Genomic DNA, 26,351 nt, shown 5'->3' with positions numbered 1-26,351 from the left:
CCAGCGGACTTCTCTCTGCCAACTCTTTCGTTCTTTCTTTGCAGAAGCCATACAAGTAATGCGATAATTACAATGCCAGGAATCATTCGTCAGTTGGCCACTCCGTGTGAATTACCGCGGCTCAGACTAAAGCAATCTAAAGTTACTCCCAGCACAAAGGGAGGGGAGAAGCCTGCAATGCGTACCAAGAGCGTTACATGGGATTATCCCCTGTCTCCTGTTACACCAGCCAAATAAATCTTCGGCTGGCGGGTACGTAAGCACCTGATTCCAAGCTCATTCAGACATTTGGCTAGGCTCCAGGGCGAAACATACAAACACCAAGGCATTCGCGAATCTCCTAATGGAATTAGGTCTCGTTTATATGCACAAATCGTTCAACAGGCCCAATCGAGGGAGCTGCAAGCCTGAATTTAGCCATGGGAGGTTCAGCCTCTATAGGAAGGAGCCCGCACAACAAAAACCCCAAAATTGGAGATTTAAAATAATCTAAAAGGTGGCACGACACAGTGACAAAGCCCTCGATCCGACCTCTGCGAGGGCTTGGCCTACAACAAACTGTTCGCGGCGGAGGGCGCTTAAGATATAATTTGCCATATCTTGGCGGAAGGAGGGGGAGATAGTCCCGCGCAGTGTCGGCGAAGATGTGAGCCGCGCCGGGTGCTAATAAAGTTGCCCGCCAAGAAATGAAGGGCTTTGGGGGAGCTCAATAGGCACTTCCCCCTGCGATTTTCTGCGGCCCGTCTAGGTGCTAATTTAGCGACCTCACAGAGATACAAATCCGCATGCGAACGCAAGGGGTTCCTCAGAATTTCCATTTTCAACCGAAGCGAACCGCAGATAAGGGATAAATGTCAAAATTATCTGCACACTCGCTCCCCACATTAACCCATGCCGTACGCACTATCGTGCAACTGACCAAACCCAAGGTGAAGGAAGGCAATCCTTAAGATCGCGGAAGAATCGTATTTCATTAGTTCATTTATTCGACATAATATTTCGCATTGTATGCTTGAGTTCCCATGGGTTAAACTTCGGGCATGGCCACTGAAGACTGCAGAGCGAGCGAGGATGGGCAGGCAGAGGAGCCGCAGACGAGAAGCAGAGCACATGGGACGGACAAAGTGCAAATATATGTTGTTAGACCACAAAGCCGGTCCCAAAGTCAAAAGCCGAAGGAGGCGGCCAGAAACACAGTAAAAATGGCAAAAAACGAAGAGCATTCCCTCGATATGCCAAAGTGCATCAGGCACTAAAATGCAGAAAATTGAAACGGGCTTTTAATGAAACGAAAGCGCCGCCAGAGATGAGATGCGCGCCTGGCTCGGATGACTGGCTATCTAGCTGGAAGCGGATATCTGGCTCAGACGTCCACTCAAATGGAGATGGAGGCAGCATGGGCAAGTGAGCGCTTACAGGCGAAATAAGACGAACACAAAGAGTCAATTAATTAGTAGATGGATTCACGATTGGCGCTGCATATATAGACACTGCGCTGCAGTCGAAGGTGCGGTTGGGATCACTGTGAAAAATACTTTCGGTTGTCTAGGCCTTTGGAATTCCCTTGCAACATGTTGCCCGCGTTCAGGTAGGAGACCGAAGATACAATCTGCACTTTCTCCCAGTGTCGAAACTATTGCCGAGAGTGGACCTTCTTTTACTCGAGATAAGAACGGGGATTGGGAATAGAAGCTGGGCGTTCATTAAATGATAAGCGAGCGACGGACGGGTCCGTGTGATAAGGCCTTCTGGCCCATCGGGATGGGCCAGGTAAGAAGACTCCATCTGCGACAACGGAGTGAAGTGCGCACAGAGATCAGGACTCTGGTGCCCAGCCAATCTGGGCAGTTAAAAAGCGGCAAACACGGGTCGGAAACAGAAGCGGCAGCGAAAAGTATGACTTGAATGCACGCAATCCCCAGGGCGCCACAAGGATCAAAATGAATTGTTAGTACGAAGTGGGGAATTCATGATTACTGGAAATAGAAATAGAAATAGAAATAGAATACTGGAAATTATGCGAAGCTGCTAGCCGAAAACGGGGCGTGGCGGAGGAACCGGATCGAGATTGGAAGTGGAAGAGGGAAGGGAAAGGGGCAACACGTGGAGCGGGCGCAGGAGGCAATCAATCGGTTTCCTTTTCGGCAGAATGCTCATTATCGCCAATTTGTGGGGGCAACCGCGGGGCGGTTGAAAAGCAGATCTGCACTGAGAACAATGCAATGTCGAACTCCGCAATTGTGATTTTATGCCGCGCAAATGGCGCTGTGATCAGGGTTCCAGCTAAAAATTAAATGCACGTCCCGCGGCTTCTTCTCCTCATCATCCTCTTTGTCTTCTCTTCATCGTTTTTGCTTTTTCGCTGCTTCTTCTCGTCTTGCTCCTCGCCATAGTTTTATGATATATGGTCACAGGGGCGGGCCAATCTCGTGGCACGTTCGGGGTGTTGGTAATTATAGGACTTTATGTCTGGAAGTTTCTTTATGATGGCTTTTACTTTCAAGCGCAATTCGAGGGACGTTAGCGTTGTTGCGGCATAGCAAGGCCTTGTTCGCATATTGACCATAGGTTTTAATATTCGCTGTACGAAAGGCTGTCTGAATAGTAAGAAAACATCATTTTTTTAAGCAGAGTATTCATTTTTTTGCTGAACGCTGGGAACATAACTGCGCATTGGATTGGAACACGGTTGCGGGATAGCGGAGTTCCCAACCCAGGGATGCAATTGCAGCGTGGCTTATCGGAATACGGCGTTGGCGCGCTGCGGCCACACCAACCGTCTCTTCTTCTTGCCGTCGCTTCCGCCTTCTGTTCTTTTTCCTCGTGGTTTTCGACTGACAAGATGGCTCCTACCGTAAGTGCTCCGAAATATGAGTTTCGCGACTGGCCACCGGCGCCCGGGAGCTCCAAGTTGTGTAACTCTGCAGCGGAAAGCCCTAGTCGGTGGCCAGCAGCGAAATATTCCATTTGTCGAATGTGCGTGTGATTTTTTTTGCTTTTTTTTTCGGTGAGCAGGCCAAGACCAACAAGGGTGATACCAAGACCGCTGCCGCTAAGCCAGCGGAGAAGAAGGCCGCTCCCGCAGCCGCCGCCGCCAAGGGCAAGGTGGAGAAGCCGAAGGCTGAGGCCGCCAAGCCCGCCGCCGCCGCGGCCAAGAACGTGAAGAAGGCGTCCGAGGCGGCCAAGGATGTAAAGGCAGCCGCCGCTGCTGCCAAGCCCGCGGCAGCCAAGCCCGCAGCTGCCAAGCCCGCCGCCGCTTCCAAGGATGCCGGAAAGAAGGCTCCCGCTGCCGCTGCTCCCAAGAAGGACGCCAAGGCTGCTGCTGCTCCGGCTCCCGCCAAGGCTGCTCCGGCCAAGAAGGCTGCCTCCACGCCTGCTGCCGCTCCCCCAGCAAAGAAGGCTGCTCCCGCCAAGGCCGCAGCCCCGGCTGCTGCTGCTCCCGCTCCGGCTGCAGCTGCTCCTGCTGTCGCCAAGCCCGCGCCTAAGCCGAAGGCAAAGGCTGCCCCAGCTCCCAGCAAGGTGGTCAAGAAGAACGTGCTGCGTGGCAAGGGACAGAAGAAGAAGAAGGTCTCGCTGCGCTTCACTATCGACTGCACCAACATTGCTGAGGATAGCATCATGGATGTGGCCGACTTCGTAAGTACATGGGGTACACAGATGATCACAAATCTCACCGCTCAGTACCAAGCACTGGTTACAATCTGTCGTTGCTTTCAAGATGTTATGGGGGATGTATTGCCCATTAGTATCTTTCACTGTCTATGGTAAAAGTAGTAGTGTGCCGTCTATAACTATAAATTGTTCTCCCAAAACATTTGAAAGCATTAACCAGATCGAAATCTGTATAGTCTTACCGCACCAAGCTTTCCACTGCCCTCCAAGTTAACCAGGGGCTCTGGATAAAAAGTTGTGGTTATAGTGAGTTCACTCCATTTTGCGATAAACTGCCAGCGGACTTTCCCGTGCCGCCGGCGGTTAACAACTTCTGGAACAACGCTAAATGTAGATGATAGTCATAGGAAGGGTAGGTAGGTGTCCGTTCCGTTTTAAACCAAGTCGAATCTTTCGCTGCCTCATGCGGGCACACGCGTTTCTTCCCAGCGCCTTCCAATCGCGCTTGTAGTCAAGGGGCTCTGGGCACTGCACAACGGGGTAGCCACTGACCGCCAGTGACCTGGCACTGGCCAGTGGTGCAACCGTCTGTGAACAGCGTCAAGCCGTGCTATGTGTACCGCCACGTGGTGGGCCCTGGGTTGAGTGCGACCACATCCGTGGCGCCTCAGGCCAAAATTCATAGTGCGCCCTGCTCACAGTGCCCGCTCTTCCGTGGCACTGCAGGTTTTCCCAACTTGTAGAAGTTAGAATTAGGTGCTTCTTCCATATGCCAAGTGATAAGCCAACTGACTAAGTACCCGCTAGTGGGCAAACCGAGTGCGCTAAACGCGCTTCTCAGCAGGGCGCTGAATAGTTCAAGTGTCGCCTACGTCACGGGATCAGGTAACTACAATCTTATGCTGCATTCACAAACGGGGAATGGAACCACTGGGGGAAAGGTACATAGTCGCATGCATGCGACTGAGTCATTTGACTGGAAACCCCCTTAAGAAGTTTCCTTTACTGGCACGCCGTCCGAAAAGTACCGCACCTATTGGTTCCATGGCCCCTTCATTGGTCATCTATCACCTAGATAAATCTATTTTACAGGCCACGCCGATTTGCCGTCAGAGAGTGAGCTTTATGCGTCGCTCTGATGGCAGTGTACTCAGTGGCAGAGCAAAAAATTGGTCACTCTTCTTTATTTGGGCTCTCTGTTCTACCCACTCGACTCTTAGCCTTAACAAAGAAAGAGACATTTAGCCCAGCTTACCGCTAGCAGGAGCTGCCCCAAAGATCCAGCCCAGTCCAAGCTGAACTAACCCGGAATACCCTCTCTATTCCGCCCGCAGGAGAAGTACATCAAGGCCCGCCTTAAGGTCAACGGCAAGGTGAACAACCTGGGCAACAACGTCACCTTCGAGCGCTCCAAGCTGAAGCTCATTGTCAGCTCCGACGTTCACTTTTCCAAGGCATACCTCAAGTACTTGACCAAGAAGTACCTGAAGAAGAACAGTCTGCGCGACTGGATCCGTGTGGTGGCCAACGAAAAGGACTCGTACGAGCTGCGCTACTTCAGAATCAGCTCCAACGACGATGAGGACGACGATGCCGAGTAAAGATGTAGCTGATCCCTTCAGTGGAATCACTAGGTTTACATTGGTTTTTATTATACATTTCACGCCCTCAAGCGGCGTGTTTTTATAAGCTAACAGAAAGATGTGAACTCATGAAAAAAAGAAAACTTCGGGCTAGCCTCAATAAAACAATTGTGTGTGAACCTTACGACCCCCAAGTCATTTTTATTGTTAGTACAAATCTATCTGGGAGAAAAGACCTATTCAATTTATTTCGCTTGAGAAGATGCGGCTATAATCATTGAAAACGATTTGCCTTCAAAGACATTTGGTTGTGGGCATGTACTTTATATATTTAGACATTTATCCAATCCAACAAATCCGATATCCCCGTCTCGCTTTTTTCCGTGATCGGTTGGTGCTCTTTGTTGAAAGAGTGATGAATACTATTGAATACTATGTGCATAATTTAATTGTTTATATTATCTGGTCATCCACATAATGAACACTACTTGAAACTTAGAAAGACGGAAAGTAGATTTATATAAAGCCAGTCAGTTGGATTGCATCCAATCGAATAATTAAGATGTATGGGGGGTGCTCTTGTCAGCTGTCTACTTTCAGGGCATCCGAGAGTTTACAGATTTAACTAGCTGCAAATCGCAGTACGTTAGTCCGTCTGTGGTTACGAAAGCAGGGGGTCTAGAATAGTCCGGACCACTGGTGTGCTCATCGTTATGCAAGCGGACCATTAACTAGTCAGCTTCCCATTTCGTTTAGGCGTGTGCATCGTGGGCACCGGCCATGTGAAATGAAACTCATACGTGGCGGGTGTTGTAGGTGTAGGCGAAAGCTTTTATTTTATTCAACAATTGAAGAGTGCAACAAATACGTTTGCTCACAGCAATACAAAAACAAGCAACAATTACGCTAACAAGTCTAGAAAAATACACACTTTTAGTGGGAACTTACATTCAGGTTGTCTTTCTTCAGAAGGCTTTTGAGTTGGGTTTGCACATAGGGCTATATAAATGTATATATATATATATATATGTATGTATGTAGTTGCAGAGATATTCGAGCGTTTGCTTTGATTTCGAGCACACTGGGATGGGTCCGGGCCCGGTTACGGTTACGGGGCCCATGCACACCGCAACAATCACAATTGAAGGCCAAATTGGAAAAGGGGGCTTTTTGACTGGGAAGCCAGCTTGTTTATCCACAAATACTGTAGTCGGAGATGGTACGGCATAATTCAAGAGTTTTTGTCCAATTAGCGCCTGGAATTATCGATGTTGGTCAGCGCAAATATGCGCGCCAAGGCCACAACAGCTGGGGAGGAAGGTACAGTAGGTAGTCGGGTAATTGAGTGGGTGCACAGTGGAACGTTCCAGAAGCATGGTCTCTAAAAGCCAGCGAGCCGCTTGGCCACCACTCCGCTCATAAGCACGAGCAGAAGGGTCCGCATGGTCAATCCTTCCAAGGCCCGAGCTCCGCCGGTGTGGGAGCGAACGGATGCCTGGATTGGAGCGGCGACATCCTGTGCCTGCTGCACTTGCTGCACCTGCTGCGATCCTGGTTGATCAGCGGCCATGGGCGCCAGTGGTGCTGGACCCTCGCCGGCGGAAGCAGCTGGTGGCGGGGGTGCCGGGTAGCAGGCAATCTTCTCCACCTCTATCATCTTGGTGCTGTCAGCCGGATCCGTTTCGTTTACCTTGGTGGGCACACAAATAATGCCTCCAGGCGGTGGGGGAGCAGCTGGGTCCGGCGCGGTCATGTTAGAGGTCTCTGGATTAAAGGGCATTGGTGCCATGGGTACGGCTGGCTGTTGGGCATCTTGGGTGGTGTTGGAAGAGGGAACTGGGGCCGCTGGAACTGCTCCCGGGGCAGCAGCCACACCTGCTGCATTTATCACAGTGGTGCCATCACTGGCATTCACTGGCACGCCGTTGTTAATGATGATTATGCGATCCTGACCAGCAGCTGGAGCTGCGGCAACCGGCTGCGAGGAGGAACTGCCTCCCGAGGGAGTGAGGGCGTGACCCAGCAGGGCACCTCCCAAGCCGCCAGCAAGCAGTCCAGTTCCTGCGAAGAAATTAAACATTGAAGCGCAAAAACAGGTGTGTCACTTAAACAACAAGCGTTTACACGATTTATGTGAGCACTTAAAGCAAATATGAGTCAGCAACAGAAGATTGCTGCAGGGGATCGTGATACACTGCGTGTTAGACGTCTTACCGAAGCCCAAGCCAGAGGAGGACTGTTGTGGTGGTGCAGAATAATAGGTGGCTCCGGGCGGCAAAGCAGATCCCGCCTGGTAGTAGGTGGCCCCCGGAGGCGGAGCAGCAGCTGGGTGATAGCCACCGCCCATGGGAACATGGCCGGCGGACGGATAGTATGTAGCGCCAGCGGGGATATTGGGGGAATAGCCACTGCCGGGTCCTGCAGCCGGGTAGTAGGTGGCTCCAGCTGGCACTCCAGAGTACTGCGGCTGATGGACATTCGATCCGGTGGCGGCTCCATAGTTGGGAGGAGCTGCTCCGTAGTTGGGGGCATGGTAGGCTGGCGGCGGCTCGTGCATGTTGGGTCGGGCTCCTCCGGCGGGGTTGGAAGCGGAGTAGGCGGGCGGCGGACCCTGCGGCACATTCCAACCTGGCTGAGGGGCGGAGCCTGGGGACCCTGATGAGCCCGCGGCCATTGGTCGATTCGGCTGCGAGTTGTAGTTGGGGTAACTCAGTTTGGCCACATCTGCATGAGAGTTCCCGGCGGCGTGGCCATTCGTGTTGTAGCTGGGCTGCGTCACGTGACCGTAGTTGGAGGAGCTTGACGAGGAGGAGGTCTTCCGCTGGTTGCCCTGGTTACGCCGGGCGTCCACAACATTGTCTCCGCCGTGCGTCAGCAACAAGGCAAACAGCGCCCAGGCCACATAGGCGAAAGGGGAACAGGCGCCACCACTGGAGGCCATCATGTGATCCGGATTAGTGCTTCACCCTTAGACGAGTGGAGACAAGACTACATAAATGTCAAACACGGCAAATACGTCAATGCAGATCATCGGTCACTGATGTGCATGCTAATTACCGAAACCCGTTTTGGATGCTTCTGCTCGTTTTCAGCTGCTCGCGTAGTTTGTCCGCAAAACAAGTTTTTTAATTGGTAAAAACTGTTATTTGATTTCACTTTTTGCTATGTGACCAGGCTGGGGAAGGTGCAAAATACTTGTCGGTCTGTGTCTTCACTAGACATTTAGCGAATACATGCACCGTGTACGACATTTTCAGGGACATTTTCGGGCTGCAATTAAATGTGGCAACCCTTTTCAGTGTCAAATTGCTAAGTTTTCTGATTTCAGACACCAGGCGAACAGAAACGGTAACAGGTGCCAGCTGTCCGCTCAAACTAACTAAAACAGCTGATCCTTTTAAAGATGGCTGCGCCTTACGCCTTTCCAGTCACCCCATTCGACCAAAGCCAAAGATGGAAAGAAACCGTTAGTTACTTTATGATTACTGCCCTATGTGGCAATTTTTGTTTGCCTGGTGTCCAGCCACTGATATTCACAAATTTCTGACAAAATTTACGTCGGACGGAGAACATTTTTCCCAGTCAAAATGACAACTGTCGGGTCCCAGACACTAGGCCAACAGAATCCCTAGCAAGCTGCTGCTGGCAGCCCTTCCGATCTTTCCAGTTACCAATTGACCAATAGGAAAGCGGCACAACCGTTAATTTTAAACAGAGCGCACACCAGTGATGAGCGGCCTAGATGTTCTTGATGTTCGTGTCACGAATTAGCACGATAGGCACGAAAGTCCCTGGTATTACATGGGTGGGTTCCCGAATTAAGAGGCACGCGGGCATCACTAAGAAAGCGCTTATTAGACTGATCAGCTGACTGTTTGGCACGCGGTGATCTTTTTGCGCGCCTGGTGCCGTAAATCGAGAACTTTTGTAATTTGATTGCACGAGAAAGATCGTCATTTCGCCTGCTGCAGGATACATATTAAATTTACATATTAAATTTACATATTTAAATTTAAAAATTTTCTAAAAATATCATTGATTATTTATTTTCAACACAAAGTAAAAATACATTTATTGACGAATCACAATCGGAAGAGTAGCATCCCCTTGATGGCATTGATCGCGACTAATCGACTTACTATTATACAAAAAAACAAAGAAGGCGCTTGCCTCTTGAGGACTTAAGGACTAGGAGTAGTTGTGGAGCAGGTAATCGTAGGAGTACTCGAAGACCAGCAGCAGAATAGCTCCACCTGGGCCCAAACGCATAATCTTGGGAACGAGCCCTTTGTACAGCGCTCGGAATCCTTCCTCGCGGTAGACGATGCCCATGGAGCTGAGGGTTCCTCGGTATTTTATCTGCCCGGGGACCGGTTGCGGTCCCTGGATGCGTGACTTGGCCACGTCGAATGGGATGTTGACGAAGCAGGCCAGAGTGCCGGCCAGGAAGCCGATGGTCACCTTGCGCAGAAACTCCAAATGGCTCTCCTTGTACTCGGGCACCACGTTCTTCACGCTGTGGTAGAACCCGAAGTACACCATGTTGAAGACTCCATTGCGTCCCATGGTGGCGGTGATGCCCTTGTTGAGGCCGCTGAAGCCCAATCCGTCCTGCTGTATGATACCCTTGGCCACGGCGAACGTGCTGAGCATCTTTTTTTGGCGATCAGCCTGCTGGGCCACCTTCACCACCTCGAAGGGATTCACGGCTATGGCTTCCAGTGTGCCGGCTGTCAGTCCAGCCAGAGAAAAGGTCAGCGGCGTGGGAGTGGGCGAGCCGAATTGAAAGAGCGGCTTCGTCTGCTCGAACACCAGGAACTTGATGGCCCGCTTGGGCGTCTCGGCCAGGATTGGCGGCATGATGCCCTTCCAGTAGGAGGAGATGCCCTCGTGGCGGTACATCTTGGCGAAGCAATCGAAGACGCCATTGTAGTGCACCTAGATATTGGGAATACAAGCAGAAGATAAATAGAAGTGGAATATAAAAAAGGGACTGCGAACAGCTTGACCATCATAAGTTATTTACTACTAATATTGAAAACACTGATTGGCATTGGCACAACACCTACTCGAAATCACTCAAGTTTCCACTGGACTGCAAGTATCTGTTTGTTTTCGCAAAACTGGAAGTGTGAACTATGTATGTGTGTATTTATATACTGTATTTGTGCTAATTTCCCTCTTGTCGCCAGCTAGTCCCCGTCCCCTTCCGGCGCTTTCTTCGTTTATTTGCTTTCATTTGCTCTTATAAATTTGCTAAATCATCATGTCTCGACGAGCAGAAGAAAATGAAAATGTTTTGTGATATTATTTTGCTGGGGTCTTCACGCAAAATGTTCCTAGGAATCGTATATCGTCCCAGAACTGGGTACCACAAAATCATTCCTACTTTTCTATTTTTTGGTAATTTCTTAAAGCCACCATATAAATTTTCCCAAAAATGATCCTTTGTCTTATCTTAAGGTGTTCTAAGCACATAGCCCGAAGATCTCCAAAAGCGGCCAACACCCGTAATCCAGATTAGATAGGCTGTGGAGTTGGTCTAGCTTAGCAGCTAAAACAACCGAAATTAAGTATTAATTAGGCTGCCTGCAGCTAGACCCAAGTTAGTATCCCTCACACGTGCCGAGTGTCTGCTATCGGCGCATAATTTCGATGGCGATTGGGGAATGTTTGGCCTGTCATGTATTTATACATATGTACATATATATGTATATTCTTCACTCGACTGATAAGCTTATTACGGGAGAGCGACGATTTGCTTCGACTGCTGATAAATGTGGATGGTTCGCCCCTTTCCTTCGCAAGAGAAATGTAAACACATAGGGAGCCAGCTCACAACAATAGAGAAACTGGAGAGCTTGTCTGTGACCTTGCTTTGCCCTTATCCAAAAAGAAGGCCCCAGCGCAAAAAGAAAACAAAAACAAGCCACAGCTGATGGACGAAGAAGTAGATATCTTTTGTCTATATCTTTGTGCTAACCGCTTAATCTTGTGGTGATTACCAGCTATAGAAGAAGTCACCTCTTATAGATTTTGTGGTGTGTCATTGGAAGGGATTTTAAATAATTCAATGGTGCTTAGACATACGAACATGTGTAAATAGAACACACATATGTACATACATAAGCTAATTGAGCCAAATTTATAATTTCGGGCATGTGAGCTTTGGTTGGCTATAACTTTATAGCATTCGCAACTATCTGGGAAACTACATTGCCTCTCCGAACACTCACCTCACCAAGAGCTGCGGCATTCGGCGCGGGAGTGGCCTGGATCTGGATGCGAGTTTTGACTACATCGAGTGGTTGCATGATGCAGACCTCCAGGAATCCGGCCGAGCCGCCGGCCAAAACCTGAAAGGCGGCCCGCTTGGCGTGCGAAATATCGTGCTGCTGTCCGGCCATCCTTACGACGCTACTGCTACTACTGAATCCAAATACCCCAACTAGAACACTACGGGTCAACAACCGACACCGCTCGCTTCGAGAACGCAATTCGCACTGAGCTCGAGGTTGAGGCAGCTGCTTGTGTTCCAGAAGAAAAAGCCACACTGAACACAAAGCATGTATATCTATTCGATGTTAAGAAAAAGTTCTTTCTTTCTCGTTGATTATAAAATCTGTAAGCAGTATATTGTCGGTGTAGTAGTGCAATTGAGAAAAGTCAGCCACTCTATAGTATTATTTTTTTCCAGTGCAGTGAGGGAGGGGCCGAACTGGGAGACGCGGCTAAGCTTTCGCTGGTTATGTATTTTATGGGATTACGAGTCCCAGAGAGCCACGCGTGCTGGAAAGACTCCATAGCTGAGTTTGCTCCGTCAGATCGCTTAGGAGCTTTGCCTCGTGGGTTGCTCGCCATCGCAGATTGGCGATCTCAGCCAGCAGAAAGCTCAACAAATCTGATACAATACAACAAAGCTCTTTTCAGCCTATGTACAATAAAGATGAGCGATATAAGATTCAATCGGGTTCTCTATCCTTCAATATTTATCAGATGTTTCTCCGAAATTGTACTTGAATTTAGCACCAGAATTGGAAACGGTTAGGGTCTATGAATCGGAAGGGCGGGAAAATACATACCTATATTGCTCAAAGATTTCGAGTACTAAATATTGTGGATAATTCGTATTTCTCAGTGTCCACTTGTGCCAAGTAGAATAAAGTACTATGTACTATGTACTATGTAATTACAGCTGTTCTAAGCTCATGTTTGCAGACTCAGAGAAGGGATTTTATGCTTTAAATAGAAATGAACTTCCACAGCTGAGGTAATGCCAAACTAGAGACTCTAGCACAACCATTGGGTTGTTACCTGTGCATCACATTAATGATGTCCCTCGCCCATGTAAACACGCTTCAAAGAGAAGGAGCCTCACAATGAACAAACAAATCGTTTGACATCTCGTCCCTCTTGATTGGTTTATTGTTCATAGCTCACGGCACACCGTACATCAATCAGAGATACAAGATACGACCTCCAGATTGAGGACAACTTTCATTTACATAAAATGCATTCTATGCCGAAACTGATAGAACAAATTACCGGTGTCAAAAATAATTCTCCCATCCCCAAATCTTAGTGATTTAGATGGTTTTCCTCTGCGTCTGTGGCTTTGTCTGTCTGCCTTTTTTATGATTGTCCAAATATTTCTGACTGTTAATTATGGGCACGAGTTGGCGTGATGTACAGCCTGGGTGGATGGACCGGGGATGTGTGGAATTTATAACATCCGAGGAAAAATTTCAACGTTTTAGAGGCTATTAAAAGCGAATTAATCCAGGGCAGAAATCGTACTGGAAACTGGCCCGATACTGACCCAATAATGCTTTCAAGTCACGCAAGCAGGATCATCATGAATGGATCGATCGGAAAAGTATTTTCGATTCACTACGCCTGGAAAACTTCTCGCCTTTCCACCCGGCTGGAGATCACACACAGTTCTTATAGGGTACCCTTACCGCCTCGAAAACAAAGCTTCTCTCCGACCGCAATTAGTACTAGTTTTACAGGCGCAACATTAGAATGCCACATGCAAGCGCCGATTGATCGATCAAAGCCGCGATATACGCGGCTAATCAATCATTTTTCCATTTCCCATTTTCATTCTAAGGCCGCTGCAGCTCCAAAGTGAGAACTCACGACCGCCTGCAGCTGTCCGTTCGGCAGAGGCTATTAACCCCATTTCTTACTCAGAATGTTCCACTTGTTGCACACTTGTGGCCCTTGAGAAACAAGAACAAGTTGGCCCAGAATAGGCAACGGTCAAAACAAAAACTGAGCTCTGCACAGGAAAAAAATTGAATTTCACATCAATATCAAAAATTAATTTCGTTATTAGGGAATTTTATATTTTTAATAGCACCGAAAGTGTTCAGATATCTCCAATGTAATTTCACTTGATCGTCAGCATTTTTATCCGTGGAGCCCCGCGAAGGCAAGGTCTTCTCTGCCAGCTCAGAAGAATACCCGAAAAAGCACTACCACTGCGATGCTCTTCCCGAGACCCGGAGGATGCAGACCGCCACAAAAATGGGAATCGGCTAAGAGTGTTTTGATTAATGCCAGTTTTGACAGCTGATAGGACATGATGGTGGAGATGGAAAATAGCTGGCTCCATTGATGCTGAAGCCCAGCTGGCAGCTGTCTAACCAGACCCTCAGGGTTTGACAAGTGATCAGACTATTGAGATGCCTTTTCCCCGTCCCTCCTAGAGTAAAAGCGTATACTCGGTTCATTCCGACTAATGCCCACAAACACCTAGAATGCTAAAAACTATCCGACGCCATCATGCTTAATTATTTTGTCAATATCTTTACAATAATGTTCTCGAATTGTTTAAATCGAACCAATTTTTTTATAAGAACGTATGTACATAGTACTTATGATATTTTGGACCTACATTAAGTGACCCACAACATGCTCGGCTACCTTAGTGGCCCACTCAGAACGAGTTGTGCGATTTTCGCCCAAAACGAAAGTTAGTTACACCATCGCCGCAACCCGATTCCAAGTGCTCAACATCAACGCTATAAAGTGACGGACTTGGAGTGGCTAGCTGACCATTTCACAGTCATTTGTCGCACTAAATGGAGGTGCCTTGGATTATTGTTTCACTTTGGACTAGGGCTGTCTGGGGACAGCTACCCCATTATTTGGCGGACGAGCATCGTCCACTTTGGATCCTAGAGGATGGGCTAGCAAAAAGGCACAGACAGAATCGCCCAGAAGCTGACTATGAAACCACCACTAGGATTCCTGCTGCGCTAATGGTCAGAAGGCAGGGAAGAGGTGGTGGTCAGGAGGCGGAATCCGGCTCCATTACTTTTCTTGTTAGACATGACGATCGGGATGCTCCTTCTGCGCCGCCCCCAAAACAGCCCTCCTTACCTAAACGACGCTTTATGATGCCCCACCGTCTCCAGCTGCCCCATCGGTACGTACAACCTGTTCAAAAAACCAGAAGTCACCGGAGGGGAGAACGTCGTCAGCTGCCCGTTTTCGATAATGGGCCAGGGGAGAATTCCCTGCAACTGGGTATGGGCAACTACCCCGTTTTCGTGTACAATGGAACCAGGGGAGAACTGATTCTCAACACCATGCTGAGCAGGAGGCGTTATCCCATGCAGGAACCAGTTCCAGGCCAAGTTCTCTATCCACCATCGACGCCCATGTTTCGTCCAAAACCGATTGTAGAGCGATTCCGCTTTCCAGGACAACGGGAGATCATGAACCTGACTTTAATTCCCTTTTATGCCCAAGAGGCCATCAATGATCCAGCCCTAACTAGCACATCCACTCAAGCACCCACCACTTCCACCACGCCCATGACATCACCCTACGAGACACAGCTGCCCAGAATTGAGGGAATGCTAACGCTGGGAAAGCGAAAGAGAAAGAAGGCCAAGCAATATGAGGCCTTTCATTCCCCTCAAGAAGTGATGCAATGGCAGACAGTCCTGCGACGATCCACTGGTCACAACGACAATCATCGTCATCACTCCAGCGAGGAAGTGGAGCCGGACGAGCAGAAGGAGTTGGGGGATCTAAGCGATGGTGTAGAGGAGGAGCTTGATGAACAAGACTGGCTAACAGCACATGAAGCCGAAACAGAGGTGGAACTACCTCCCGAGCCAACAGAAACGTCTACCGCCAGCAGCAGTGAGCCCTTCCAGATCGTCTACATCGATGAGAGTTTGGAACGACCAGCCGTCGATACTCTGAGTCCCACTACGCCGCCAACGCCATTGCGACAGAGCTCTCGGTATGCCCTGAAAAAGAAGTACTATGCATTTCCAGTGTATACCCTGGGTAAACTGCTCCAGCCACAAACACAGAATCCATCCAAGAATCTACTAGAGAAAAGTGATCGCTCGGCAAGAAGCTCCTTGGAAAGGGAGCCTAGTACCTGGTTTATACTAAATTCACGGTTAGTTGGTGCTCGCTGCTTCGTCTTAAATATTTAATTTATATATTTTTTACTTATTTTATCCCTCTTGAATTTCAGCTACAAGGGACCCTACCATCGGTCACATGGAACGGACAATCAGACCAAATACTACACATCCAAGTACATAGAGAACGGCTTCAGACCTCGGAGATAGCACAAATAATTATATGTTAATAACTAAAATTGATTAAGAATAGTTTTTGGGGTGACATTCTTTGTCCAAGAGATTACAGATCACAGTGCTCCGAGATGATCATTAATGCCTCTCTCCATAAATAAAGCCTTCAGAAAAAGTCATGAGACAATTTAGATTGTAATGCCTAGCTAGGTTGCCTTGTGGAACCGTTTTACGACCGATAAAGGGCAGTCATTCATGTTTGGGGTCAAAAGAGAACCCGAGCTCTGAAAAGGCGGTCGTAAATTGGAAAGTGAAGAATAGGGACCACTTTATTGAGCGATCTATAGTTGCATAACCCAACGTGCAAATCGGACGGGTGAGCTAAAGCCATCGCCTGACCCAAATTCCAGAGTCCAATACACGGAAAATCAGAAAGGAAAACAAAATTTGAATGTGTTAAAAAGCAAGGCAGGGCAAAGAAGAAAAGTCATCAACAAATGTTTACGGCCATTGGAATAGATGCGGCTCTTTCAAAAACGCAGCCCTCCTTTCCACGTCGGTGGATCCATCATTCATTCAATCACTTTATCAATGATGTGCCTCTCCCGGTTGTTCGCCCCGTCATTATTATTATAGATTTCCCAGCTTAGTTTTCGCTTTGCAGACTGCAATTAATTTTCTCGTTGTTCTACAAGGGGAACTATATATCCCACTCCGAACTTAGAGCTCCCCATTCCACCGTTTTCTTGGCTGGGGAAAAACCTGCTCGATGTCGGCGTTTCTGTTCTGACCAGCATTGCCATGGGCCACACAATCGATCCCAAGCGATTCCCCAATCTGTTTTGGGCTATAAAAGCTCGGACCGTCACTCTTTTTGGGCTTAGAACAAAGGCGACTGCGCACGCGAGTGGTTTATATAAGTTTGCTCAATTCTTCATAAATTTGTTCATTGCTTCCCAAGGATAAAGGGAAATTCCCTCAGAAAATCGTATTTTGGACATAGATATGAGGCTAAGTTTTGTGGTATGTGAAAAAAGGATTTACTTGCCTACATATAAAGAAAATTTTTTGGTTTAAAATTTTTTTTTTTTTTTTGTGATACAAGTGAATGTTATCGGTGATAAATGCAATAAAAAAAATTTTAAAAAATTTGCTCATGGTCAATTTTGAAAAAATAATTGTATGGACGAAGCTAGTACAATATATGTACATATGAATCTAAACAATTTGAGTAAATCTAATTTCGACTTTTGAACGAATATTGTTTTTTAATTGTAATACCTAGCCAATGGCATTTGTTAAGGAATTGAAAAACTCACCCATTCTCCTTTTCCCGCTAGATTACTCTTATCCTGACAGGTTCCCGACTGTCCAACGCTTTCTGGTGGCCAAAGACAACAACGTAAGTAAATTAAGCTGTATAACTGCTCAATTAAGTCTCACCTTCATCGTATCCATAGGGAAACCAGGGAGCCGAGTGGCGGCCAAATCCTCCAGCAAATTCCGCTCACCTATTTCCGCACATACACTTATCAGCCATTAGCTCCTGGGTTTTTTGGATTTGGAGCTGCTCAGACGCCTATGCTGCCTGGTGCTCAGTACGATCCATATGGGATGACCAGTTACGCTGCTGGCAGACGACATGACTCCGTTTCCAGGCAAGAAGTTACTGCTCCGACGGACTTGAGCAACGCGCCGAGTAGCTCTCGGACAACCAGCACCACTCCCGCGCCAACGACAACAACTACCACCACCACAACCACCACTCCGGCACCAACAACAAGACCTAGTACTACTACCACCAGTACAACCCCACCACCAGTACCACCTCCGCCCCAGTCCACCAGTAGTAGTTTCTCCGAAGGACCCACTTCTAGCTTGCTGCGCTTTGGTGAATATCCCGCGTACAATCGCCGGGTAAACAACCTCTATAACGCCAGGCCTCAGTATCCATATCCGGATTACTTCAACTATCAGCCGCAGCAGCAGACCGTAGTATCGGAGCAAGGGGTCTCCAGTAACAGTCGCATTCAATTTGTTCCCTGCATGTGCCCGGTCAGTATGCCCAGTTTCGTCTCATCCTCGACAGCGGCCACATTGCCTTCGCAGCTGTCCACTTCCTCCACATCGTTCGTGTCCCAGCCGGCGGCTCGTCACATCGAGGGACAGGAATTGGAAGCGGAAGTTGATGGCGAGACAGATAACGAGGGAGAGGAAGAGGACGAGGATGAGGAACAGGGGCAGGGGCAGGAACAGGATCAGGGCCAGAGCCAGAGTCACAGTCTGGAAGGCATTGCCATCAAGGCCCAGACAGAAAGACAGGATATAACTTCAGACAGTCCTGTCTAGTTCAATTGGATGGTGCAGCAACAGCCTTTCTGGTATAAAGCCAATCCACGACTGACTTGTCACTAAAGGGGTGCCCTAGAGATCTTAAAACAAATATTAAAAACAAATGAAAGAACGATTAAATATAATATTTAGTAAGAATGTCAATTCAGGGATACTCCAGCATATAAAAGTAAGCGTCTGCTGAAAGAATTTTTTTTCAATATTTAATAAATATAATAATAAAGAAATTATTAAATAAAAGTAGCCATAAATACCGAGAGCCTGCAAGAAAGTAAGTAATCTTAATTAGAGTACGGTATTACAAAAAAAATGCCGATAATGGGATTCCATTGATTTCATGTTCTTTTATTGATTCATATTCGGATGCTCGATCAATTACATTTACACATTTAAATTGTATTTATCAATATTTTAATACTTTGCGCTTGTTGCACGAATTTCAACTAGCAACGAGCGAAGATCCCTAAGCTCCACCTTTTTCATCTCCATAGTTCCTCCACATCAAACGTGCCTCCTCAATTAGTGGAGAACTATCCTTTAATCATCAATTCAACAATTACAAATACATTTACTTAACTAGATGAACTTGTGCTTTGAGTCTTTGAAGTTGAAATTAGCTTGCGATTTGGGGAAAACGCAGAAAGTTATCCACTCCGTTTTCATTTCAACGGTCGCCAAAGTGCCAAAGTGGTCTTAGCATAGTTAATGCATAGGTATTACAAAAAAGGAGTTAAGTATACAACTAATCAGGGGAAAATATATAATCAGTCGTTTAAGTTTTTAGATATACATGTATACATCGATATATAAATATAGTCATAAATATAAACCGCATTCAAATACAAACACGAGTACAATTATCTCTAAGCTTCGGGGATTAAACAATCGAAAATTACGATCTAGAGTATCAGGGCAAAGTCTCCCCGTAGAGACTGGCCCCCAACTAACAAAAAAAAAATGCATCTTACCTCTAGAAGATCGTACTTAATGCTAAATCTGCTACGCATGCGCTCTGAACGAATCGATTCTTCGATTGTTTGTGTGCTATGCAGCTTTTGAATGCTTGCATGTTTGCTCGTTTGTTTGTTTGTTTGCTTTGTGTTACTTTTGCTTGCGTTTGTGAACTTATGTGGTAGGGAAATTGCAATAATATGGCCTATCAATATTACCTAAGCCATCTTTCTTAGATATTCTTCTCATGCTCATGGCTATAGCCTTTCTTCGATGCCTTTCCAAAAAAATACACTTATCCTTTCTTATAAGAGAAAGACTTTCGTTTACTGCGTATGATTTCTTTCGCGTGTTTCATGAACTCGTTTTCTTCATTTCTTATTAGGCCACCGATTGCATCGGTGTTTTGTCCTTGTCTTCGTACTTGTAGATTTTCTAGATTTACTCGCACAAAAAACTAAACATAAAACATAACCTTTTGTCATTTTATATATAATGAGATTGCGCAGACGAAGCGCGTACGTCACTCACACTCACAGTCACTTAAAAGACCAGACTACCTGCCACGCGCTGAACACACTTGGAAATCATTGGAAAAACTTATTAGGGCACAAGGAAATCGTTTTATCACAGGATTCGGATTCGATTTGTCGCGCCCTATTCCATAAATGCCACATCTGGAGGCGTGGCAGGCAGCATCGCACTCACACTGTACATCCAAAAATAAATACTATAAAATAGGAGCAGAGTCATGCTGGGAAACTGACGCTGAAAATAATGTGCTCCTTACACTAGGTTATGCATATTTAAAAATATTACTTCAATTAATGCCTGTTGGTCAAATTTATACGTTTTACGAGTATGGGAAGTACTGGGCATACAAACATTTTTAGTTAAAAGGATAACGTTAAGACGCGGAAGTGCACAACCCAACGTAAAAAGCACATAATTAAGAACTCAAACTAAATGCATACAAGATAATCTTACTGAATGTCTGGTATTAAGTAATATGTATATCCCTGTAGCAGCGTATCGTCGTGAAGGTGGAGGGGCTGAGGGCAGGAGGGCCTGTCTGATATGTGGGTGTGTGTGTCGTCCTCCAACGGGTTCGAGTGGCCCCAGCCAACCCCCCAGCTCCGGGTTCCTTCTTCGGACCCTCCTCGTTCTCAGCCTAGACGAAGGTCTCGCGGATGACGGTGCCGTTGCTACTGGTGCTTAGATCTTAGAACTCAGTTGATTGTCAGACGAATGACGAGAAGCCGGGCAGTGGTGCCCTCGACCTGGCCATATTATTGACGATAATCTGGCCACCATTGAGGCTCATCACTGCACTGCCCTCCGGCTCCGAATCGGTGTAGCTGGAGTAGTTTCGCACCGGCTTGGTCTTCTTCCACGACTGTCGCAGTGAGTCATTCACGTTGGCATAGTGATTCACAAAGGAGTGGGGGTCGCTGCGCACGCTCTCGTTTTCGCTCTCCGAATGCTAGAAAATAAAATCATACTTTTCAAATTGCCTTCATAGAAACATAAATGCATGAGGCAAACACATGTATTCATCAGGTTTTCTTTCCAATAATAAACTTTGGGTCAACCCAAATACGCCCCTTGGCTACTGTTTTTCCGCCTCACTCACCTGCGATGCCTCCGAGCTGCTGACCTCCGAGGGCTTCTCGGTCACGCTGCTGTCGTCTGGATTTTCGTCGTAGCACTTCAAGCTCTCCTCGTCGCTGTGATACGCCACCGAAGCGGGCGATGGGCGTGGCGGACTCTTGCCGAGATGGACACCCGGCGGCGGTCGACTGGTAGACTTTCTGCCCAGAGTCCCCAAGGTACCGCTTCGCAGAGTGCCTACACTGTTCAAGGTACCAGTTCCAACTCCGTGACGAGAGCGATACAACTCCAGAGCCAACTCTTGTCGCTCGTCAATTGACATGGCCATAGATTCCTCTAGAGTCTTTTGTGCCTCTTCTGCAAGTGAAAACGTTTTAGGTAACTAAGCCGGACTTAATTTTAATTAAAATTTTGAATAATTACGTTTATATTTATAGCTCTTGCTCTTGACACACAACACAGCAATAACCATCACGATGATCACAATCGAAGTCGCCGCCAGCGAAACCATAAACCAGGTTTGCCGATAAAAGGGCTTGTGCTGCAGGTAACCATATTCCAGATGGAGTTTGGAGGGTGTCAGGATCGAGTCCTTGGAGTACACGGGAAACGAAATGCCGTAACGGTTATAGGCAATCACACGAAAAGTGTACGCAGTGGAGGGCATCAGTATGTGATAGCTGACCGTAAAATCCTGCATCATGCCCTTTCTGGTCTGCTCGATTTTTGTCCAGCGTGAGTCGTCTATAGTTTCCCGAGGATAAAAGTTATGTTATTAATTCAAAATACAAAAATCCATATAGCATACATCGTCCCGGGTTTCAAAAGAGGCAAATAATCTTAGAAAGAAATATGCATTTTTCTAAATGAGACTAAATGAAACTACTTTGAAAATGTTGAAACATACGAGATGTACAATAGCTTACATTCTACTTCCTACAGCACAGATATACTTACAAACAAATGACGGCTCTCCTTTTTCTACGTAAGTATTTCAAAAGAGTATTTGGGAAACAATTTGTCATTTAGAACCAAGACACCAAAGAGGCATTGAATGCAAAATAGGAGAGATATGCGGAGAGACCATTTAGTAAGTGCAAGTCCAAAACCAGTTTTACAATTCCAAGCAGAAATTTTCGACTTACCTCGCTTCTTTGCCTCGATAAGATAGCCCAAAATGGGTCCCCGCCCAGAAGGACCATTTATCCAATGCATTTCCACGCTGGATAGCGTCTTGGTCAGGATGAGATCACGCGGCGCAACTGGGGATCCATCTTGGGGTCCTGTCGTCACATTCTCACTTATACCCGGGCCGTAATCGACGGACGTTTGAGCACGGACAGTGAATGTGTAGGTGACCTCTTCCTCGAGATTTTGAACACGCAGTGTTGTATTAGATACCTTTTGTTTCACTTGCTTGCTGAACTCTGTGGGATAACAAAGAAAGAGAGTAAGTAAGTAACATGATGACAGTCAGATATGAATATTGCAACCTACTTTCATTCTCCTCGGTGGTTTCGTACGTGACTAAGTACCCCAAGATTTCACCGTTGAGGAACTTTGGTGGATCCCAGGTAACCTCCAAACTCTGCATAGTGATATCTGAAAATCTAAGGTGAAGTGGAGCACTTGGTACTCCTGGCAGTGTTTTCACGGTAATTGGGGCGGATCGTGGTCCATCTCCCGCCGGATTGAAGGCCAGCAGTTGGATGCGATACTCGGTGAACTTATCAAGGAACACGAGACTGTGCGAAGTTGCCGTGGCCGAAACAACCTCGATTTCCTCCTCCCATTTGCGACCTGGTTCCAACGCTTGCGGTGAATAAGTAACCAGGTAGTAGATCTTATATCCTAAAATATCTCCATTCTGCATGCTCTGCTTTGGTGGCTTCCACAGTAATCGCACTTCTGTGCTGGAAATGGGTGCTGCATCTACGGCTCTCGGTTCCCCAGTCGGCACCGCTTCGCCCACATAGACCGCTGCTGGGGGTGTGGCTGGCCCAGGGCCCTGGGAATTAAATGGTAGCACCACAATTTCATAGTTGCGATCCTGTTGAAGATCCGACAGAACCACACTGTTCTCATTGATGCCGTGCACATCCGTTTTGGGTGTAGACTGCAGGGCGGTGGGGAAATCGGAAAGTTGTTGATATAAAATCCTGTAGCCACCAGTTGAGGCATCACCATTCCACAATGCAGTCTCCAGAGCACTCCATTGCACCCTCACCGAAGTTGTGGTTATGGGAACTACCTTGAGACCTCCAACTCCCACTGCCGGAGCAGCGGGTAAAGTTCTCACGATCACACTTTCCCGACTAAAGGCGGATGGTCCCAAGTCATTGGTGGCCTGTATGCGGAATTGATATGTCATATAGGGTCTCAGACCAACTGCTGTAAAGGAACTAAGAGATGGATCCACCCTCTCTGGAAGTGGTTGCCACCTGCCCTCGTTTTCACGCATTTCCACTGTGTAGTAGCGAAGTGGCGCAAAGCCATCTCTTCCTGGTGTCCAACTGAAGGTGATTTGATGGGCCTGAATCTGACTGCGTGATATTTGCGGAACCGAAGGTGCCTGAGGTCTCTCCCTGTTGTTTGTAGTGTACACGAGAGCAGTAGCTATTTTTCCCCATCCCAGTCGCGTTTGAGCCGTACAACTAAAGCTGTAATACTTTCCGGGAAGTAATTCCGTCGCCCGGAATGTGCGATCGGAAGGCGGAAACTCTCGGCTGTAGTTCAGCATGGCACTACCATTTAATGTGTACGTGACCTGATAAGCCAAGATCTTGCCATTAGGATCCACAGGCACATCCCAAATTATGCGAGCCATGGTCAAGGAGACATCCGGAAAACTAACGTTCGATGGCACTCCAGGGGTATCCTCAAAGGTCTGAACTCGAATGGGTGGGGTGCTTAGAGCACCATTACCCAATCTGGTGTAGGCCAGAACCTGAACATGGTAAACCACATATTTTTTCAGTTCCGTCAAGGTTGTGGTAAATGTGGCGTTATTGGGTATCGTCTTGTGCAGCACCTGTTGTCCCCGATCTGCAGCGGCATAGAACACCTTGTAGCCATCTATCTGACCATTTCTGTGTTGTCGGGGCACCTCACCCCATTGCACAACCACTGTGGTGGATGATGTGGCATTAGCCTGGACATCCAGGGGTCCATAGCTAGGAACAGCTTCGCGAGTTCTCTCCACGGCAGTGTCACTCTCTTTAGAACATCCCACATCGTTGCAGGCATTCATTTTCACCTCATACAGTGTCCACTCCTCCAGGCTATCTAACACGTGGGAGTTGGCGGTGTGATCTTCGATTACCACCGACCGGGGTACGTATTTAATGGTCCCGGGAGTTTTGACCAGCTGCTTGTAGGATATATTATAGCCCCTGGGATTTCCATACCATTCAGTTTGTTGCAGTGGAATCCAGCGAACACGCAGTTGTTGAGCACTCATTGCCCGCACGGTTACGTTAAACGGTGGATGTTTGGGCCTGGCTTGGATCGTCTGGAAATCCTTGGTTGCCTCCGAGGGCTTCGAGCTACCAACCACATTACTAGCACTCAATCTCAGTCTGTACTGGGTAAACGGCACCAAGCCAGTGACGGTCAAGGTCTCTGCATCGGGATCATTAATCTCGCAAATGGTAAACCATGTCATATTTCTGGCCGTTTGTCCCTCCACTTTCCATTTGGTAATGCTGGAGTTGCCATCAAAGCCCGGAGTGAACTGCAGAACAACAGAGAAGGCTTCGATATTGGATAATGCCAGAGCAGTGGGTGCGTGCGGCAGAACTGGCTCTACGCCAGACTGAATGGTGGCTGTTTTCGGAATTCCACTGCCCACACGCGTCCACGCGACGATCTCAAACCAATAGTGCGTGGTAGCCTGCAATTGGTTCACTGTCAACTCTGTATCATCCGCTGTCAGATTAAAGGATTTCAGGGTATCTGGACGATCCTTGACTTGGTAGCGAACCGTATAGCCCGTTAGGATACCGTTCGAAGCGCGCGGTGGCGCCCATAGAACTTTTACGGATCTATCGGAGACGTCATCGAAATGCAATCCAGTCACCTCGTCGGGTACGTCATCCATGGTCATAACTGCCACTTGACTACTGGCCACACCATCGCCAGGGTCCGTGAAGCAGAGCACACTAATATTGTACTCGGTAAATTTTTCAAGTCCTCCGAGGATAGCTGTCTGTTCCGCCAGTGGATCAATCAGACTAGGTGGCACTGTCTTCATTCGTCGCTCAATGTCCCTCCACTCGCCATCTATCAACCGACGTTGCCATGCCTGGATCTTATAGCCCTGGTTGATGCCGTTAATCTGCTGCGGATTGGGTGGAGTCCACCGGCACCTGGCTGCCGTCGAGTTTATAGCTTCTACTTTTACATTTGTGGGGGGTGCTTCTGGAACTCCTTCCTTGGTTTTAATTTTGGAGCCCTCGGTGTAGACACCCACGCCCATGTTGTTGTATGCTGCGATCTGCACGATGTAATCCTTCCAGGTGATCAGTTCTTGAATCAGGAAGTTGCGCTGCGCTTCGTTTGTAATATTCTGGTAGGACCAAGGCACATTGTTGTAACCGAATAGGCGGTACCGCAGAATGTATCCCAGGATCTGGCCATTGCGATGCTCCTCCAACGGTGGCTGCCATTGCGTGATGATCTCTGACATCGAGCGGGCGGATCCAACAAATCCCACCGGTGGACCCGAAGGAGCTAGAGTTGGGGTGTTGAAATATTCATGTATTAGAGCAAAATTCTTCAAAGCGTTTTGGTCCACTTAAAGGAGAGTCTGTAGTTCTCTCTGTGTTTTTAATTGTTTTTTTTTTAGCTGTGTATGTGATTTGTGTGAGGGTCTTAAAGGGTCGTGAATTTTGTATATACCTCGGTGAAGCGGAAACTCTACGCGCAGGCGGACGACCAACGGCGATTTGAAATTTCATTTTCGTGATGACAACGATAGCAGGTAAAAGTACAATACGTATACAGGGTATTCAGCATTAGTTTTGTACACTATACATGGTTTATACGGGCACAATATATATGTATATATCACCATTTAGAATAAAATCAAATTTTATGAAACGAAATTGAAAACACAACACTTTTTAAGGAATACTTTACATCCTGCAGTTTTACAAACTAACAAATTTGTACAGGGATGCTAAAACGAAGACTTTTGAATGCATAGATTCAATATATAAATTATATTACAATAAAATACTTTTCATAGTCACAGAATTCGCAAACTAAACAAATTAAAGTCATGGAAAGCAACACAGCAAACGGATAAAAACGTTACGGATGCACAAAATGCGGATCGGAATCCTTGAAGCTGGGATCACTTGGGGAAACTGTGTGGTACTCACCTTCCTGGGGCAGCTCGACGACGTTACTGGGTTCCGATGGCGAACCCTCGCCCACCCGATTGACAGCACTAACCCTAAACTGATAAACGGTGGCCGCCTTGAGATTTTCGAGCAGGATCCAACGTTGGTCCGCCGAGACATTGCTCAGCTCGGTAATCCAGTTGAGCAGAGGGTCTGGAACTGGACCTACGAATTTTTCTGTGATGTTAATGTGTTTGGAAAACAGCAGGCGAGGATTATGGTGCAGCGGGTAATTTGTGAGTGTGAATGGATGGATATAAGTGCGATTG

At 47.3% G+C, this 26,351-nt stretch overlaps 6 protein-coding genes, 3 long non-coding RNA genes and 2 other non-coding genes across 22 annotated transcripts in view; 6 read left to right on the top strand and 5 right to left on the bottom strand.

Annotated features, from left to right (window-relative positions):
- Positions 1 to 1,837: 1,837 nt before the first annotated feature.
- On the bottom strand, positions 1,838 to 2,650 carry lncRNA:CR44966 (long non-coding RNA:CR44966). The gene has a single exon (NR_123765.1). It is a non-coding gene; the product is annotated as a long non-coding RNA:CR44966 (long non-coding RNA).
- A 157-nt stretch (positions 2,651 to 2,807) lies between these two features.
- RpL22 (Ribosomal protein L22) lies at positions 2,808 to 5,378 on the top strand. Its single transcript, NM_057786.5, has 3 exons — positions 2,808 to 2,854; positions 3,016 to 3,636; positions 4,947 to 5,378. Exons 1-3 carry the CDS (start codon positions 2,843 to 2,845, stop codon positions 5,211 to 5,213), a joined length of 900 nt encoding a protein of 299 aa, NP_477134.1. The 5' UTR covers positions 2,808 to 2,842; the 3' UTR covers positions 5,214 to 5,378.
- snoRNA:Psi28S-2179 lies at positions 3,852 to 3,996 on the top strand. The gene has a single exon (NR_002459.2). It is a non-coding gene; the product is annotated as a snoRNA:Psi28S-2179 (small nucleolar RNA).
- Positions 4,128 to 5,323, top strand: lncRNA:CR42491 (long non-coding RNA:CR42491). Its single transcript, NR_033152.1, has 2 exons — positions 4,128 to 4,497; positions 4,947 to 5,323. It is a non-coding gene; the product is annotated as a long non-coding RNA:CR42491 (long non-coding RNA).
- On the top strand, positions 4,704 to 4,855 carry snoRNA:Psi18S-531. Its single transcript, NR_003724.1, has one exon. It is a non-coding gene; the product is annotated as a snoRNA:Psi18S-531 (small nucleolar RNA).
- Positions 5,379 to 5,437: 59 nt separating the features above from the next.
- On the bottom strand, positions 5,438 to 5,962 carry lncRNA:CR44965 (long non-coding RNA:CR44965). Its single transcript, NR_123764.1, has one exon. It is a non-coding gene; the product is annotated as a long non-coding RNA:CR44965 (long non-coding RNA).
- A 36-nt stretch (positions 5,963 to 5,998) lies between these two features.
- On the bottom strand, positions 5,999 to 8,344 carry CG5273 (uncharacterized protein). 3 transcript variants are annotated; one of them, NM_130501.6, is made up of 3 exons: positions 8,253 to 8,344; positions 7,410 to 8,183; positions 5,999 to 7,256 (listed from the first exon to the last, which is right to left on the bottom strand). In NM_130501.6, exons 2-3 carry the CDS (start codon positions 8,137 to 8,139, stop codon positions 6,577 to 6,579), a joined length of 1,410 nt encoding a protein of 469 aa, NP_569857.1. In that variant the 5' UTR covers positions 8,140 to 8,183; positions 8,253 to 8,344; the 3' UTR covers positions 5,999 to 6,576. The 3 variants fall into 3 exon arrangements, with proteins under 3 accessions (NP_569857.1, NP_726699.1, NP_726698.1); NM_166863.4 differs by having other exon boundaries at positions 7,410 to 8,162; NM_166862.4 differs by having other exon boundaries at positions 7,410 to 8,344.
- An 874-nt stretch (positions 8,345 to 9,218) lies between these two features.
- Positions 9,219 to 17,591, bottom strand: CG5254 (uncharacterized protein). Of its 2 annotated transcripts, NM_001297830.1 has the most exons (3): positions 17,207 to 17,591; positions 17,083 to 17,144; positions 9,219 to 10,133 (listed from the first exon to the last, which is right to left on the bottom strand). In NM_001297830.1, the coding sequence occupies exon 3, from the start codon at positions 10,095 to 10,097 to the stop codon at positions 9,384 to 9,386; it is 714 nt and encodes a 237-aa protein (NP_001284759.1). In that variant the 5' UTR covers positions 10,098 to 10,133; positions 17,083 to 17,144; positions 17,207 to 17,591; the 3' UTR covers positions 9,219 to 9,383. The 2 variants fall into 2 exon arrangements, with proteins under 2 accessions (NP_001284759.1, NP_569856.2); NM_130500.4 differs by lacking the exons at positions 17,083 to 17,144; positions 17,207 to 17,591 and adding an exon at positions 11,432 to 11,752.
- Positions 14,285 to 15,927, top strand: CG13361 (uncharacterized protein; the record flags this gene model as incomplete). Its single annotated transcript, NM_130499.2, has 2 exons — positions 14,285 to 15,624; positions 15,703 to 15,927. The coding sequence occupies 2 exons, from the start codon at positions 14,285 to 14,287 to the stop codon at positions 15,797 to 15,799; spliced, it is 1,437 nt and encodes a 478-aa protein (NP_569855.2). The 3' UTR covers positions 15,800 to 15,927.
- Positions 16,637 to 18,697, top strand: CG13362 (uncharacterized protein). Its single transcript, NM_130498.3, has 3 exons — positions 16,637 to 16,786; positions 17,104 to 17,165; positions 17,224 to 18,697. The coding sequence occupies exons 1-3, from the start codon at positions 16,769 to 16,771 to the stop codon at positions 18,110 to 18,112; spliced, it is 969 nt and encodes a 322-aa protein (NP_569854.1). The 5' UTR covers positions 16,637 to 16,768; the 3' UTR covers positions 18,113 to 18,697.
- Positions 18,442 to 26,351, bottom strand: part of sdk (sidekick) — a 62,663-nt gene continuing 54,753 nt past the window's right edge. For 5 of the 9 annotated variants that reach the window (NM_001169159.2, NM_134315.4, NM_134314.4 and 2 more), the window contains 6 exon segments: positions 18,442 to 20,549; positions 20,700 to 21,034; positions 21,101 to 21,421; positions 21,823 to 22,104; positions 22,175 to 25,408; positions 26,062 to 26,259. In NM_001169159.2, the coding sequence (NP_001162630.1) occupies positions 20,307 to 20,549; positions 20,700 to 21,034; positions 21,101 to 21,421; positions 21,823 to 22,104; positions 22,175 to 25,408; positions 26,062 to 26,259 (4,613 nt within the window). In that variant the 3' untranslated portion in view covers positions 18,442 to 20,306. 9 annotated transcript variants of the gene reach the window in all.

This window comes from Drosophila melanogaster, chromosome X (genome assembly GCF_000001215.4).
Source record: "Drosophila melanogaster chromosome X".
In the NCBI taxonomy this organism is placed as follows: Eukaryota; Metazoa; Arthropoda; class Insecta; order Diptera; family Drosophilidae; genus Drosophila; species Drosophila melanogaster.
The sequence above is the reverse complement of the archived record's forward strand: the minus strand, read 5'-3'. Positions and strand labels throughout refer to the sequence as shown.

What these genes read in the sequence shown, in the direction of transcription:
- CG5254 (NM_130500.4), bottom strand. Translation starts at nt 11,602, where the DNA reads ATGGCCGGACAGCAGCACGATATTTCGCACGCCAAGCGGGCCGCCTTT. An exon ending in ATGCCGCAGCTCTTGGTGAG is followed by an intron (nt 10,134 to 11,431) that starts GTGAGTGTTCGG and finishes CCCAATATCTAG; the next exon opens with GTGCACTACAATGGCGTCTT.
- RpL22 (NM_057786.5), top strand. An exon ending in TCATGGATGTGGCCGACTTC is followed by an intron (nt 3,637 to 4,946) that starts GTAAGTACATGG and finishes TTCCGCCCGCAG; the next exon opens with GAGAAGTACATCAAGGCCCG.
- CG5273 (NM_166862.4), bottom strand. Translation starts at nt 8,139, where the DNA reads ATGATGGCCTCCAGTGGTGGCGCCTGTTCCCCTTTCGCCTATGTGGCC. An exon ending in CTCCTCTGGCTTGGGCTTCG is followed by an intron (nt 7,257 to 7,409) that starts GTAAGACGTCTA and finishes ATTTCTTCGCAG; the next exon opens with GAACTGGACTGCTTGCTGGC.
- CG13362 (NM_130498.3), top strand. An exon ending in TGGTGGCCAAAGACAACAAC is followed by an intron (nt 17,166 to 17,223) that starts GTAAGTAAATTA and finishes TCGTATCCATAG; the next exon opens with GGAAACCAGGGAGCCGAGTG.